Source organism: Orycteropus afer, unplaced genomic scaffold (genome assembly GCF_000298275.1).
Source record: "Orycteropus afer afer isolate SDZICR_OR568_19922 unplaced genomic scaffold, OryAfe1.0 scaffold00091, whole genome shotgun sequence".
NCBI lineage: Eukaryota > Metazoa > Chordata > Mammalia > Tubulidentata > Orycteropodidae > Orycteropus > Orycteropus afer.
Genome location: NW_006921678.1, coordinates 5,508,576 through 5,520,969, shown reverse-complemented (window position 1 = coordinate 5,520,969; position 12,394 = coordinate 5,508,576). Strand labels below are relative to the sequence as shown.

General features: G+C 37.2%; 1 protein-coding gene across 1 annotated transcript in view; it reads left to right on the top strand.

Annotated features, from left to right (window-relative positions):
* The first annotated feature begins 1,217 nt into the window (after nucleotides 1-1,217).
* The window catches only part of NUDT12 (nudix hydrolase 12), a 14,072-nt gene continuing 2,895 nt past the window's right edge, over nucleotides 1,218-12,394 (top strand). The window contains exons 1-4 of the mRNA XM_007942495.1: nucleotides 1,218-1,423; nucleotides 2,070-2,659; nucleotides 6,408-6,575; nucleotides 9,927-10,040. Of these exons, the coding sequence (XP_007940686.1) occupies nucleotides 1,218-1,423; nucleotides 2,070-2,659; nucleotides 6,408-6,575; nucleotides 9,927-10,040 (1,078 nt within the window). The remainder of the gene's footprint in view (nucleotides 1,424-2,069; nucleotides 2,660-6,407; nucleotides 6,576-9,926; nucleotides 10,041-12,394) is intronic.

Sequence of the window (12,394 nt, the reverse complement as noted above, 5' to 3'; positions counted from 1 at the left end):
ATGTGTTAATCACCTGATTTATGACAAGGATAATTCTGGAGTGCAATGGGACAAAGATCATGCTGCCAAAAATGATGCTGAGTCATATGGATTATCCATTGGGATAAAAACATATCCCTAACCTTACCTCAAGGAGCTCTGGTAGCGTAGTGCCTAAGACACTTGACTGTTAACCAGAAGCCTGGCGGTTCAAACCCACCAGCCACTCCTCGGAAAGAAGGTTGGGCAATCTACTTCTGTAGTGATACAGCCTCGGAAACCCAAGGAGGGGTCGCTATGAGTCAGGTTTGACTCGACGGCACATAACAACAACCTTACCTCAAGGAACCTCAGTGGTTCAGTGGTTAAGAGCTCAGTTGGCTACTACCCGAAGGGTCTATGGTCGGAACCTACCAGCTGCTCCATGGGAAAAAGATGGGGTGGTCTATGTGCGTATAGATTACAGCCTTAGGAACCTTAACGGGGCAGTTCTGTTCTGTCCTCCAAATGAGGGTTGCTATGAGTCTGGATCAACTTAAACGGCACACAACAATAACCCCTATCTTATACCACACACAAAAATTAATCTCAGATGGATTGCAGAATTAATTGTGCAAGACAAAGTAATAAAATGTTTTCATGTGAAACTTAGAAAGCTTTTGAATAATTACAGATAGGGTTTTAATTTCCCTCACAATACTGTTTGTCCTCAGCTGAAAACCTCTGCTTTACTACTGTCTGTTGCTTTTTGTCTTCTGCTCCATAATGAAGTCCCTTTGGTCTACCTCAAATACCCACTCCTCTGTAAAATCTTACCTGGCGACTCCTTTTTAAGATATTGGCCCTTCATCTGTATTAACAAAGCCTTTTATGTATTATTTTATCTAATGCTATGTTGAATTATATTTATAATTCTCAAGTGGTGGCAATTTTGAAATATCTGCTGTTGACTGCTAATTACCTTTGAAGAGTGTATTACTTTGGAAAACCATTAATTTTCATTCTAAGTACCCACCAGCCACTCCACAGAAAGAAGATGGGGCAATCTGCTTTCATAGTGATGCTGCCTTGGAAACCCAAGAAGGGGTTGCTTTGAGTCAGATCCGACTCAACGGCAGTGAGGTTTTTTTTTTTTTTTTTGGAAGTATAGCATATTTATCAGATAATATCTATCCATTGATACAAAAAGGAGTTGCAAATGAGTAACTTTTCTCTATTTTGCTTTTTTTAAGGAAGAAATGTCTTCTATAAAAAGAAATCCAAAGAAGGAGTTAATTTCTCAATTTCACTGTTCAGCTGCTGAAGGGGACGTAGCCAGGTTAACAATAATACTCAGTCATTCTCCATCTCTTCTCGATGAAACTTCTGAAAATGGCTGGACTGCCTTAATGTATGCTGCAAGGAATGGGCACCCAGATGTTGTCCAGTTTCTGCTTGAGAAAGGGTAAACATTTTAGGCTGTTCCACTTAGTAGAATGTGTAATTTAACTTTTGTTACATATTCCCTTTTAAGCATTTTTAGTAGCCATACTACATCCTTGAGCTAGTAAATAACCCATTGGCCAGTTTGTTACATGAAAAGGTGCCATAGTTTCTAACTAAAAATATTTAACTTCTTTTCTTGAAACTCTTCATACTTAATAGTAAAGCAAACTATGAGTTAGTCCAGTCTGTTCCACCCCAAATAGAAAATATAAATCTACATACCACAACTGTTAAAACCCTTTGTAGAATTTTGGTAACACCTTATAGCACATAAAGCTAACTGCTTTTTTTATGTTATAAAAAATAATTCTTCAGAAAGCTTATTTCTTTTAATCTTCCCAGTTGCCTAAGAAAATCCACGGTTATTGTTGAGTAATTGAGTTAATTCCAACTCATGGAAACCCATGTGTTTCAGAGTAGAAATGTGCTCCATGGGATTCTCCGTGACTGTGATCTTTCGGAGTAGATCATCAGGCCTTTCTTCCAAGGGTCATTACATAGAGGGGTTATAATGTGTACCTGGAATTATTTTATTGAAATATTTAGTAGAGAAAATTTTTACTCCTATTTTATTTTTCCTCCCCAATTTTTCCTTTCATCTGTAGGTGTGACAGGTCCCTTGTCAATAAATCAAGGCAGACTGCACTGGATATTGCTATATTTTGGGGTCATAAGCATATAGCTAACTTATTAGCTAATGCCAAAGGTGGGAAGAAGCCTTGGTTCCTAACCAGTGAAGTGGAAGAATGTGAAAACTATTTTAGCAGGACACTACTGGATCGGAAAAGTGAAAAAAGAAATAATACTGATTGGCTACTAGCTAAAGAAAGCCATCCAGCCACAGTTTATGTCCTTTTCTCAGATTTAAATCCCTTGGTTACTCTAGGTGGCAATAAAGAGAGTTTCCAACAGCCGGAAGTCAGGCTTTGTCAGCTGAACTACACGGATATAAAGCATTTTTTGGCCCAGCCTGAAAAGATCACCTTGATTTTCCTTGGAGTAGAACTTGAAATGAAAAAAGAGTTATTGAATTATGCTGGGGAATTCCCAAAAGAAGAAGATGATGGGTTGGTTGCCTGGTTTGCTCTAGGTATTGATCCTATTTCTGCTGAAGAATTTAAGCAAAGGCATGAAAATTGCTACTTTCTTCATCCTCCAATGCCGGCACTTCTGCAATTAAAAGAAAAGGAAGCTGGTAAGAGGTGAACACTGCTTTCATATATTGATGATAAGCTGGTTTTCAGAAATGGGATGGGGGCGTATGTATCGGCAGTTTGCAGGAGGTACACTTTTTTTCAGTAAGCAGTGGAATGAGAACATCTTTATTAGAGACTTGTTAGAGTTTTGATCCTAGGGGAATACACTCGTGGATTCTTAAGGCAGTTTTAATGAAGATTAGTTTCCCCTGAACTAACCCTAATGCATGCTGATTTCATTCAATTATTGAATGAATAATTATTGGTTACCTACTATACATTTAGCATGCTAACAAAGGTCTTGGCTTTTATTTTCTATTGTTTGCTATGCCGATTCATATAGGGCCATATTGACCAAGGGAAGAAGTTAAGAGTTTTATTCTAAATGCCTAATATTAAATGTTGGAGTATGATTTATGTTAAATAAACAAAGGAAAAAACCTGATATTTACTAGCCCATAGACCATGAATTGTAAGTAAGTGTGGAAATCAGGAGTCTTCTTAAGAGAAATTGGGAATTACAGTAGCCCGGATAAGAGGTTATTGTGGCTGGGTTTGGAGTAGTGGCAGTGGTGATGGATGAAAAAGGAGAGTTAGAGATATTCTGGAGGTAAAACTGAGGATTAATATGTAACCCACTGCCATCGAGTCAGATCCAACTCATAGCAGCCCCTCCTTAGGTTTCTGAGGCAGTATCACTATGAAAGTAGATTGCCCAACCTTCCTTCTGAGGAGTGGCTAGTAGGTTTGAATCGCCAGCCTTCTGGTTAGTAGTCAAATGCCTTAGGCACTATGCCACCAGAGCTCCCTTACTGGACATTAAGATGTAAGTTGACAAAATTTTAAGAGGGAGATAATGGTAACCAGGACTGAGGCCTAAATTAGGGTGGTAACAATAGAGATTGAGAAAAGGGCACAGTCAAGAAATATTTTGGAAATAAAATCGATAGTACTTTCTGATGAGTTTGTTATGAGATAGACAGGAATGATGGCAAAGATCAAGAATGATTGCTAGGTTATAGAATTTAATAATTTGGTAAATATTGATGATGAATAAGTAAATGTAGGATGATGAGTGGAGCAATGAAAAGGAACAGACTTGGAGTAAATAAACCAAGAGTCCAATTTTGGACATGTTGAGTTTTAGATAAGGGTATTAGAATCTGGAATTCAGAGGAGAGATCTTAACTGGAGAAACCCATATGAAAGTCATTAACATAAGGTGGTATTTAAATCCCAGGAAATTATAGAAATTAGAGAGTTAAGAGAAAGAAGGTAAAAAAGCCTCAGAAACAGGCTTGAATATTAAACTTAGAAGTCAGGTACAAGCAGAGGAGCCAGCAAAGGAGATGGAGATTATGTGACCATTGGTAGGAGAAAACCATGAGAAAATGCTTAAGGAACCAAAAGACCAGAGTGTTGTAAAGATGGAGCAGTCAAGTGTGTTGGTTGCTGATGAGAATTGTAGTAAGATGAGGACAACGACATTTTTTAAAAGGCTGTTTGGTTCCGGTGATGTGAAGTTATTTGTGAACTTGACAGGAAGAATGTCAGTGGAGTATAAGGAATAGAAAAGGAGAATATGATAGACTGAAGAGTTAGTGGGAGATGAGGAAGGGGCACTTGTTAGGAGCCACTGTCCCTTAGGTGATGTGAATGCTCTTCCAGAGATTGCTTAGACACCTCCTCCCAGAGGGCTACAGTTGTATGTTTTATTCTCTACACCAGTGTGGAGAAATCATTGGATTTTTAAAAGAAGATATCATCTCTTTGGAACTGTGTATATAATTTTACCAGCCACTCCTCAGAAGGAAGATGGGGCAGTCTACTTCCGTAGTGGTAACTGCCTCGGAAACCCAAGGAGGGGTTGCTATGAGTTGGGTCCGACTCAACGGCACATAACAACAACAACATATAATTTCATGTTTCAGAAGGATCTTAAAAATGAGCTAGTGTAGCTCTTTTTTTTTTTTATCATTAACTAATAAGGAACTGAAGTTCTTTTACCAACTTGCTGTATAACCTTACACAGTTACTTAACTTCTCTGTGTCATTTTCCTCCTCTGTAAAATAACAATGACAGTACCTACTTCACAGGGTCTTTGTAAGCATTAAATAAAAGATACAAGCCAAACCCGTTGTGTCAAGTCAATGCTAAGTCATAGTAAATCTGTAGAGTAGAACTGCCCCAGAGGGTTTCCTGGGCTGTAATCTTTATGGAAGGAGACTGCCACATCTTTCTCCTGTGGAGCAGCTGGTGGGTATAACAAACAACCTTTTGGTTAGCAGCTGAGCATTTAACCATTGTAGCACCAGGACTCCTAGACACTAAGTAACCGTATATGTCTTGTGCTTGGCACACAGGGAGTCCTCAGTAACTATTAGTATTTCTTATTGTGATGATGTTAAAACAATGTAGACATTTCTAGTGTAAAGTCCCTATCACAAAGTAATGTAGCAGGTGTAGTGCCTGAGGCATTTGACTGCTAACCAGAAGGCTGACGGTTTGGTTCAAACCCACCAGCCACTCCTCGGAAGGAAGGTTGGGCCATCTACTTCCGTAGTGATACTGCCTTGGAAACCAAAGCAGGGGTCGCTGTGAGTTGGATCTGACTCAGTGGCAGTGAGTTTGGTTTTTGGTTTATGGATCACTGGATTTCAGCATTACATTTCTTTTTACTTCTGAATTATTACTTTACTTTCTTCCCCCAATTTAAAGTATTATTGTTGTTGTTGCTATTTATTTTATTTATCTCAAAAATCCTTAGGCCAAATAGGAGTCCCTGGCTGGTGCAAATGGTTAATGTGCTCAGCTGCTAACTGAAAACTTTGGCTCCACCCAGAGGTCCCCCAGAAGCAAGTCCTGGCAGTCTACTTCCAAAGAATCAGCCAGTGAACAGTCTGTGTAGCACAGTTCTACTCTGAAACACACAGGGTTGCCATGAGTTGGAATTGACTCAATGGCAACTACTTTATGCCAAATAATATATTTTAGGGTGATCAAGTTTGTCAGGCATCGGAAATGTAGCATTTCTAGTTACGTTGCCACAATTTTAACATTTCTGGTCAGATCATTATTCTTTGTTGAAACACCAAGATAAAGATTAGAGCCAAAGGATATATCTATTCTAATATTTACCCTATAAAGTATTTTTTTCATGAGCATAGTTAATTGCAAATCTTTTAGATGCAATATTTTCTGTACTATATGCAGCCTTCAGTTGTAAATAGGACATGTTCCACAGTGACATGGATCAGCAGTAGTTTAGTCACCAAGGAAGAGAGTGAAATTTCTACAGTTTCTTAGTAAGATTTTCTTTGGAAGGAAATACAGAAGTCCAAGTCTAAGGCAAGAGCTGCCTTTATAGTATGATATTTTTATAAAGGTCTTTATTAGTTAGAATCACGTATACTCAAAATATAAAAGTCATTAATAGTGAAAGCTTGATTTAATAACATATACAAGATATTAATCAATCAGCCTTAGATGAGAGAGAATGTTTTATTAGTTCAAAGAAAAATGTTAAACCTAATTTTCTTCTGTCCTCTTGAAAATAAAATCTTTTACTTTAACATAAAAATAAACATCGTGAAATAAGAATACTAAAACCCTCAATCACACAGATCCTCAGTAAACAAAATGTTTATCTTTGGTATAGCCTAAGAATATTTTGCCTAATTTATTAGATTTTTTTTTTTTTTTTTACAATTGTTATAGAATTAAATTTTTTGTACCATCTCTTAAAGGGGTTGTTGCTCAAGCAAGGTCTGTTCTTGCCTGGCACAGTCGATACAAGTTCTGCCCAACCTGCGGAAGTGCAACGAAAATTGAAGAAGGCGGCTATAAAAGAGTATGTTTAAAAGAAGACTGTCCTAGCCTCCATGGCGTTCACAATACATCATATCCAAGAGTTGGTAAGCCTTCTCATTTACACTAAAATCTCAGCCATCTAGAATCTTGGGCAATATTCTGGAAAGACAGGTTTTGAGGAATGGAGGAGTTTACCTTATTTAAAAAATAATGTGTTTAATTTAACCATGATTACAAATGTTAAAGTGTTACACTTTTATGGCTTCTTAAGTGAAAGACATATATAATCAGTCATTCCTTAGCTGAGTTAATCTATATGAATTTGATGTATTGGCATATTTAGTTTCAGAAAGCTCACCAGTCTGGATCCACTTAGTGGAGAGGTAAAAAAGCTCCTACAATTCAGTGCCTGTTTTAGGCATCACCAAAGCATTACAGTCTGAAGCTAGCTTCACACTACTGCTGGTGTCTGCCTGTATCTTTTCTCTTTCTTCTAATTGCTGCTTTTTGACTCTGCTCTGGGTTTTGAAATCTGATAACACAGCCCTTTAAAATTGTGTGAGAAAGAATAGACTCAGCAACACCTGAGAAGGTCTCCTGGGAGTAAAGTGCATGGCTTCCTAGCATCTACTTTTGCTGCTAATAAACATTTTACATTAAACTCCTGATGATCAATCAGGATCTGGTGAGGAGAATTTGCTGGACTTCTAGACGGATGAACTGTCATTTATTTTATATATTTATTTTTTAATTGTAATGGCCAAATCAGGACTCCTGGTGGCACATAGTTAAAGTACCTGGCTGCTAACCAAAAGGTCTATGGTTTGAATCCATCAGCCACTCCACACAAGAGAGATGGAGCAATCTGCTTCTTTAAAGATTTACAACCTTGGATACCCTACAGGACAATTCTATTCTGTCCCAAGGGTCACTGTAGGGTTGCTGTGAGTCAGAATCACCTCAGCAGAAGTAGGTTTGGTTTTGGTTGCTTTTTTGAATGGTTAAAACAACCTTAATCATTGAGACACATTAGCTTATAAATCATTTTGTTAAGGATTAACCTGAAAGATGTACATCATTAGCTAAATTCACTTAAATTATCCTAAACAAGAAAATTATTTCATTTACTGTGTTGTTATTTTCAGGTATCATCGAGTCAGCTCCAACTCATAGCAACCCTATTTACAACAGAACAAAACCCTGCCCTGTCCTTCGCCATCCTCCCAATTGTTGCTGTGCTTGAATTCATCATTGCAATCACTGTGTCCATCCATCTCTTGAGGGTCTTCCCCTTTTTCTCTGACTCTCTACTTTACCAAGCAGAATATCGCTCTCCAGGGACCGATTTCTTCTGTCTAAAGTAGATGAGATGAAATCTGGCCATTTTTACTTCTAAGGAGCATTCCGGCTGCACTTTTTCCAGGATAGATTTGTTCCTCCTTCTGGCAGTCCATAGTATTTTCATTATTCTTCACCAACACCACACAATTCAAAGGCATCAGTGATTTTTCAGTCTTCCTTATTCATTGTCTTGTTTTCACATGCATATGAGGCTGTTGAAAATACCATGGCTTGGGTTAGGTGCACCTTAGTCTTCAAAGTGACATATTTGCTCTTCAACATTTTAAAGAGGTCTTTTGCAGTCAGAGTTCTTGACTGAGTAGGAACTCTGGTGGCATAGTGCCTAAGGCATTTGACTGCTAACCAGAAGGCTGGCGGTTCAAACCCACCAGCCACTCCTTGGAAGGAAGATTGGGCAATCTACTTCTGTAGTGATACTGCCTCGGAAACCCAAGGAGGGGTCATTATGAGTCAAATCCAACTTGAGGGCGGTGAGTTTGGTTTTTTGGTTTGTTTCCATGAGTGTTGATTGGGATCCAAATCAAATGAAACCTTTGACAACTTAAATGTTTTCTCCATTTATCACGATGTTGCAAGGATTTTTGTTTTCTTTATATTAAGGTGTAATCCATACTGAAGACTGTAGTCTTTGAACTTCATCAGTAAGTGCTTCAAGTCTTCTTCACTTTCAGCAAAAGTTGTATCATCTACATATCGCAGGCTGTTAGTGAGTCTTCCTCCCATACTGATGTTGTGTTCTTCTTCATATAGTCCAGCTTCTGGGATTATTTGGTCAACATGCATACTGAGTAACTATGGTGAAGGGATACAACCCTGATTCACGCCCTTCCTGATTTTAAGCCATTCAGTATCCCTTTGTTCTGTTTGAATGACAGTGTCTTGGTCAATGTACAGGTTGCTCATGAGCAAAATTAAGTGTTCTGAAATTCCCATTCTTTGCAATGTTATCGATAATTCCACACCGTCAAATGCCTTTGTATAGTCAGTAAAACATAGGTAAACATCTTTCTGGTCTTCTTCGCTTTCAGCTAAGATCCATCTGACATCAGCAATGATATGCCTCATTCCACATTCTCTTATGAATCCAGCTTTCATTTCTAGAAGTTCTCTGTCAGTATAATGCTGCAAACCATTTTTGAATTATCATTAGCAAGAAGTTTCTACAGATTCTTAGTAAGATTTTCTTGTATGTGATATTAATGATATTGTTTGATAATTTTTACCTTTCTTTGGAATGAGTACAAATATTAATCTCTTCCAATCAGTTGGCCAGGTAGCCGTCTTCAAAATTTCTTGGCATAAGTGAGTAAGCACCTCCCGTGCTGCCTCCATTTGTTGAAACATCTCAATGGGTATTCTGTCAATTCCTGGACCCTTTTTTTATCTGTCATCAGTTCCTTCAGTGCAGCTTGGACTTCTTTCAGTATCGTTGGTTCTTGATCATATGCTACCTCCTGAAATTATTGAATGTCAACCAATTCTTTTTGGTAGAATGATTCTGTATATTCCTTCTGTCTTCTTTTGATGCTTCCTACATCATTCAATATTTTGCCCATAGAATCTCCAGTATTGCAACTGGAGGCTTGGATTTTTTCTTCAGTTCTTTCAGCTTGAGAAATGCTAAGCATGTTCTTCTCTTTTGGTTTTATAATTCCAGGTCTTTGCACATTTCATTATGATACTTGACTTGGTCATATCACTCCACCCTTTGAAATCTTCTCTTCAGCTCTTTTTATTTACTATGGTACCATTTAAATTTTCTCCATGTCCATATATTGACTCCCTAATTCCTTTTTAAATAATAAAAAAAATAAGAATATGCTTGGCATTCCATCAGTACAAAAAGTATTCCTGTTAAGATAGGGAAAGGAGGGCAAAAATGTTCTTCCTTTAGCTTAGTGACTTATTCCATGCAATTTCTCTCAGACATTTTGTCATCAGCTACATTGTGATGGAAAGAAATAATCCTGTAACAAGATGGTCTTGTTGCCACAGGAGATGCCTTTGTTTTATCTTATGAGATGGAGACTTTACATAATGAGTCTAAATTATTTTTTGCCTATAATTTAGGTCTCTTACTATTATTTTGACAGATCCAGTAGTAATCATGCAAGTTATTCATCCAGATGGGACCAAATGTCTTTTAGGCAGACAGAAGAGATTTCCCCCAGACATGTTTACTTGCCTTGCTGGATTTATTGAACCTGGTAAGCCATATAATATCAAATTATTATTAATAATTTTTATTAATAGCTTTCATTTGACTTATATTTTCCAAACATATTTTGGACAGCATTTGAGAAATAATCTCATATAAATTATCATGTTATGAAGTTGTGATATTTAAAACATTTTCAATGATGCAGTTTTTGATTTACCAGTGTATTAATTTTTTTATTAAAAATTTAGTATTCTCTATTTCTATATAAATATTTCTTATATCACTCTTACCCTAGGCATCTACATGGTTTATATCTTACTGTGCTAGATGGCTGTGCTACACTCAGCCATCTCCTTCTCAAATAGGCTTTCCCTGACTACCCTAAATACACTAGTCAGCCCTTACACTGTGCACTCACAACCCCTTTCACTGCCTTATTTTCTCTACAGTGCTAATAACCACCTGACTTCTATTTATTTGTTTATCATCTGCTCTTACTGGCATGTAAGTTTCATAAGGACAGGAACTTTATTTCACTCACTGGTACATACCATAGCAATGATTGTGAGGATGGCACTGGACTAGGCAGTGTTCCTTTCTGTTGCACATGGAGTCGCTGTGAGCCAGAACCGACTCAGCGGCACCTAGCAACAACAACTATATCCCTTAGAGCTGTGACTATTATATAGCAGGAGCTCAGAGGATATTTTTGATGTTTCAGAATATCAAAATGAATGGATATATCTAATTAGCAAATAAAAGTTTAATCTCAACTTCTAGTATTGTGTGGTAGTAATAATAGTAGTAAATTACTATGTAATGCCAGGCTCTGCTCTGATTACTTTATATATATTAAATCATGATCCTCATACAACCTTAAACAATAGTTACAGTTAAAGGGATTTTAAAAGATATAAATAACTTGCCTGAGATCACACAGCTAGTAAATGATAGGACAGGGATTCAGACCTAGGCAGTCTTGACTGCCAAGTCCATGCTTTTAATCACTATGCTGCTTCTAGTAGCTCTAGGTCATTGATTTTAGCTGCTGTGTAGTATTACATTTTATGAGTAGTCTATAATTCATTTGTCCATTCTGCTGATAGACATTTAGTTTATTTAAGGTTCTTACTATCACAAACCATACTGCAGTGAATAATCTTATGCTTCTCTTTATGCACATTTAAGAGTTATATAGGGTATATATGTAAGAGCACAATTGCTAGCTCATAGGATGTGAGCATCTTAACCTTTTCTAGATATTGCCAACTTCCTCTCTGAGGTATTTCTGCCAATTTACACCCCACCAGAAGTATACGCAGTGTTCTAGTATGCCATATCTTCATCAATTTAGAAATTTCAGACTTTTAAATTTGCTAATCTGGTAGATATGAAATATCATTGTGGTTTTCATTTTCATTTGATAATGATGGAGCTGCTGATGGAACATCTTTTTCAGATATGTATTAGGCATCAAGTTTCTTTTTCTCTGAATTTTACCTGTTTATATCCTTTTCCTATTTTCTACTGCTTGTTTATCTTTTTTTATTGTTGATTTTAAGAGTGCTTTCTGTTTTTCTATATTAATCTTGTACTATGTATGGTCTTGCAAATATCTGTTGCTAGTTTATGGCTTACTTTTCTATTATATATTTTCTTTGATGACCATAAGCTTTTAATATTAGTACATTATTAATTTATCATGCTATTAAAAATAGAAAGCTATATTTAAGTGAAAAAAGAATTCTAAACTTCCAGATACACTTAGCTTAGAAACTGTTTCTTCTGTTTTAATTTTCAAGTCCAACGAATCAGAAATATAAAATACATTTATAGGCATCATTTTTTCATGGTTAAGTCAACAGTCATCTAGAGGAAAATAATTATTTAGAAAGAAAAAGTACTGAATTCTGTTTCATTTGATTTTCAAACTTTTAGGTACTGGAAAAAGAGTTATCTCCAATCATTGTTTTACAATGTAATCAAAATAAAAGTTTTAAGATTTTAATGAGGAGAGGATTAGCCATTTGTAAAAAATATGCAATGATAGTGCAAAAAGAGCAAGGAGGCCACATGTTCTGACCTCCCCTAATCCCACAATAAGACAGAATCACCATCAATAGCCCAAGGCCTATTCCTGCCAGGCCAGACATGCTGCCTCCCTCCAGCCCTTTCTCCAACTCTTCCTCCCAAAGCACCTACCACCTCTCTCCTAGGTTTCATAATTCACTGCAGTGGCCACACAGAACTCACAGATTACAGGGTTTATTAGGGAAGCACCAGGCTACAACTCAAGTTCAGGAAGAACGTTCAGTCTCTCTCCCAGCCCACCGTCCCTCAGCCGACAGTCTCTCACAGTCTCTCTCCCAGCAGTGCTGGTCCCTCGGTGTCTCACTCAGC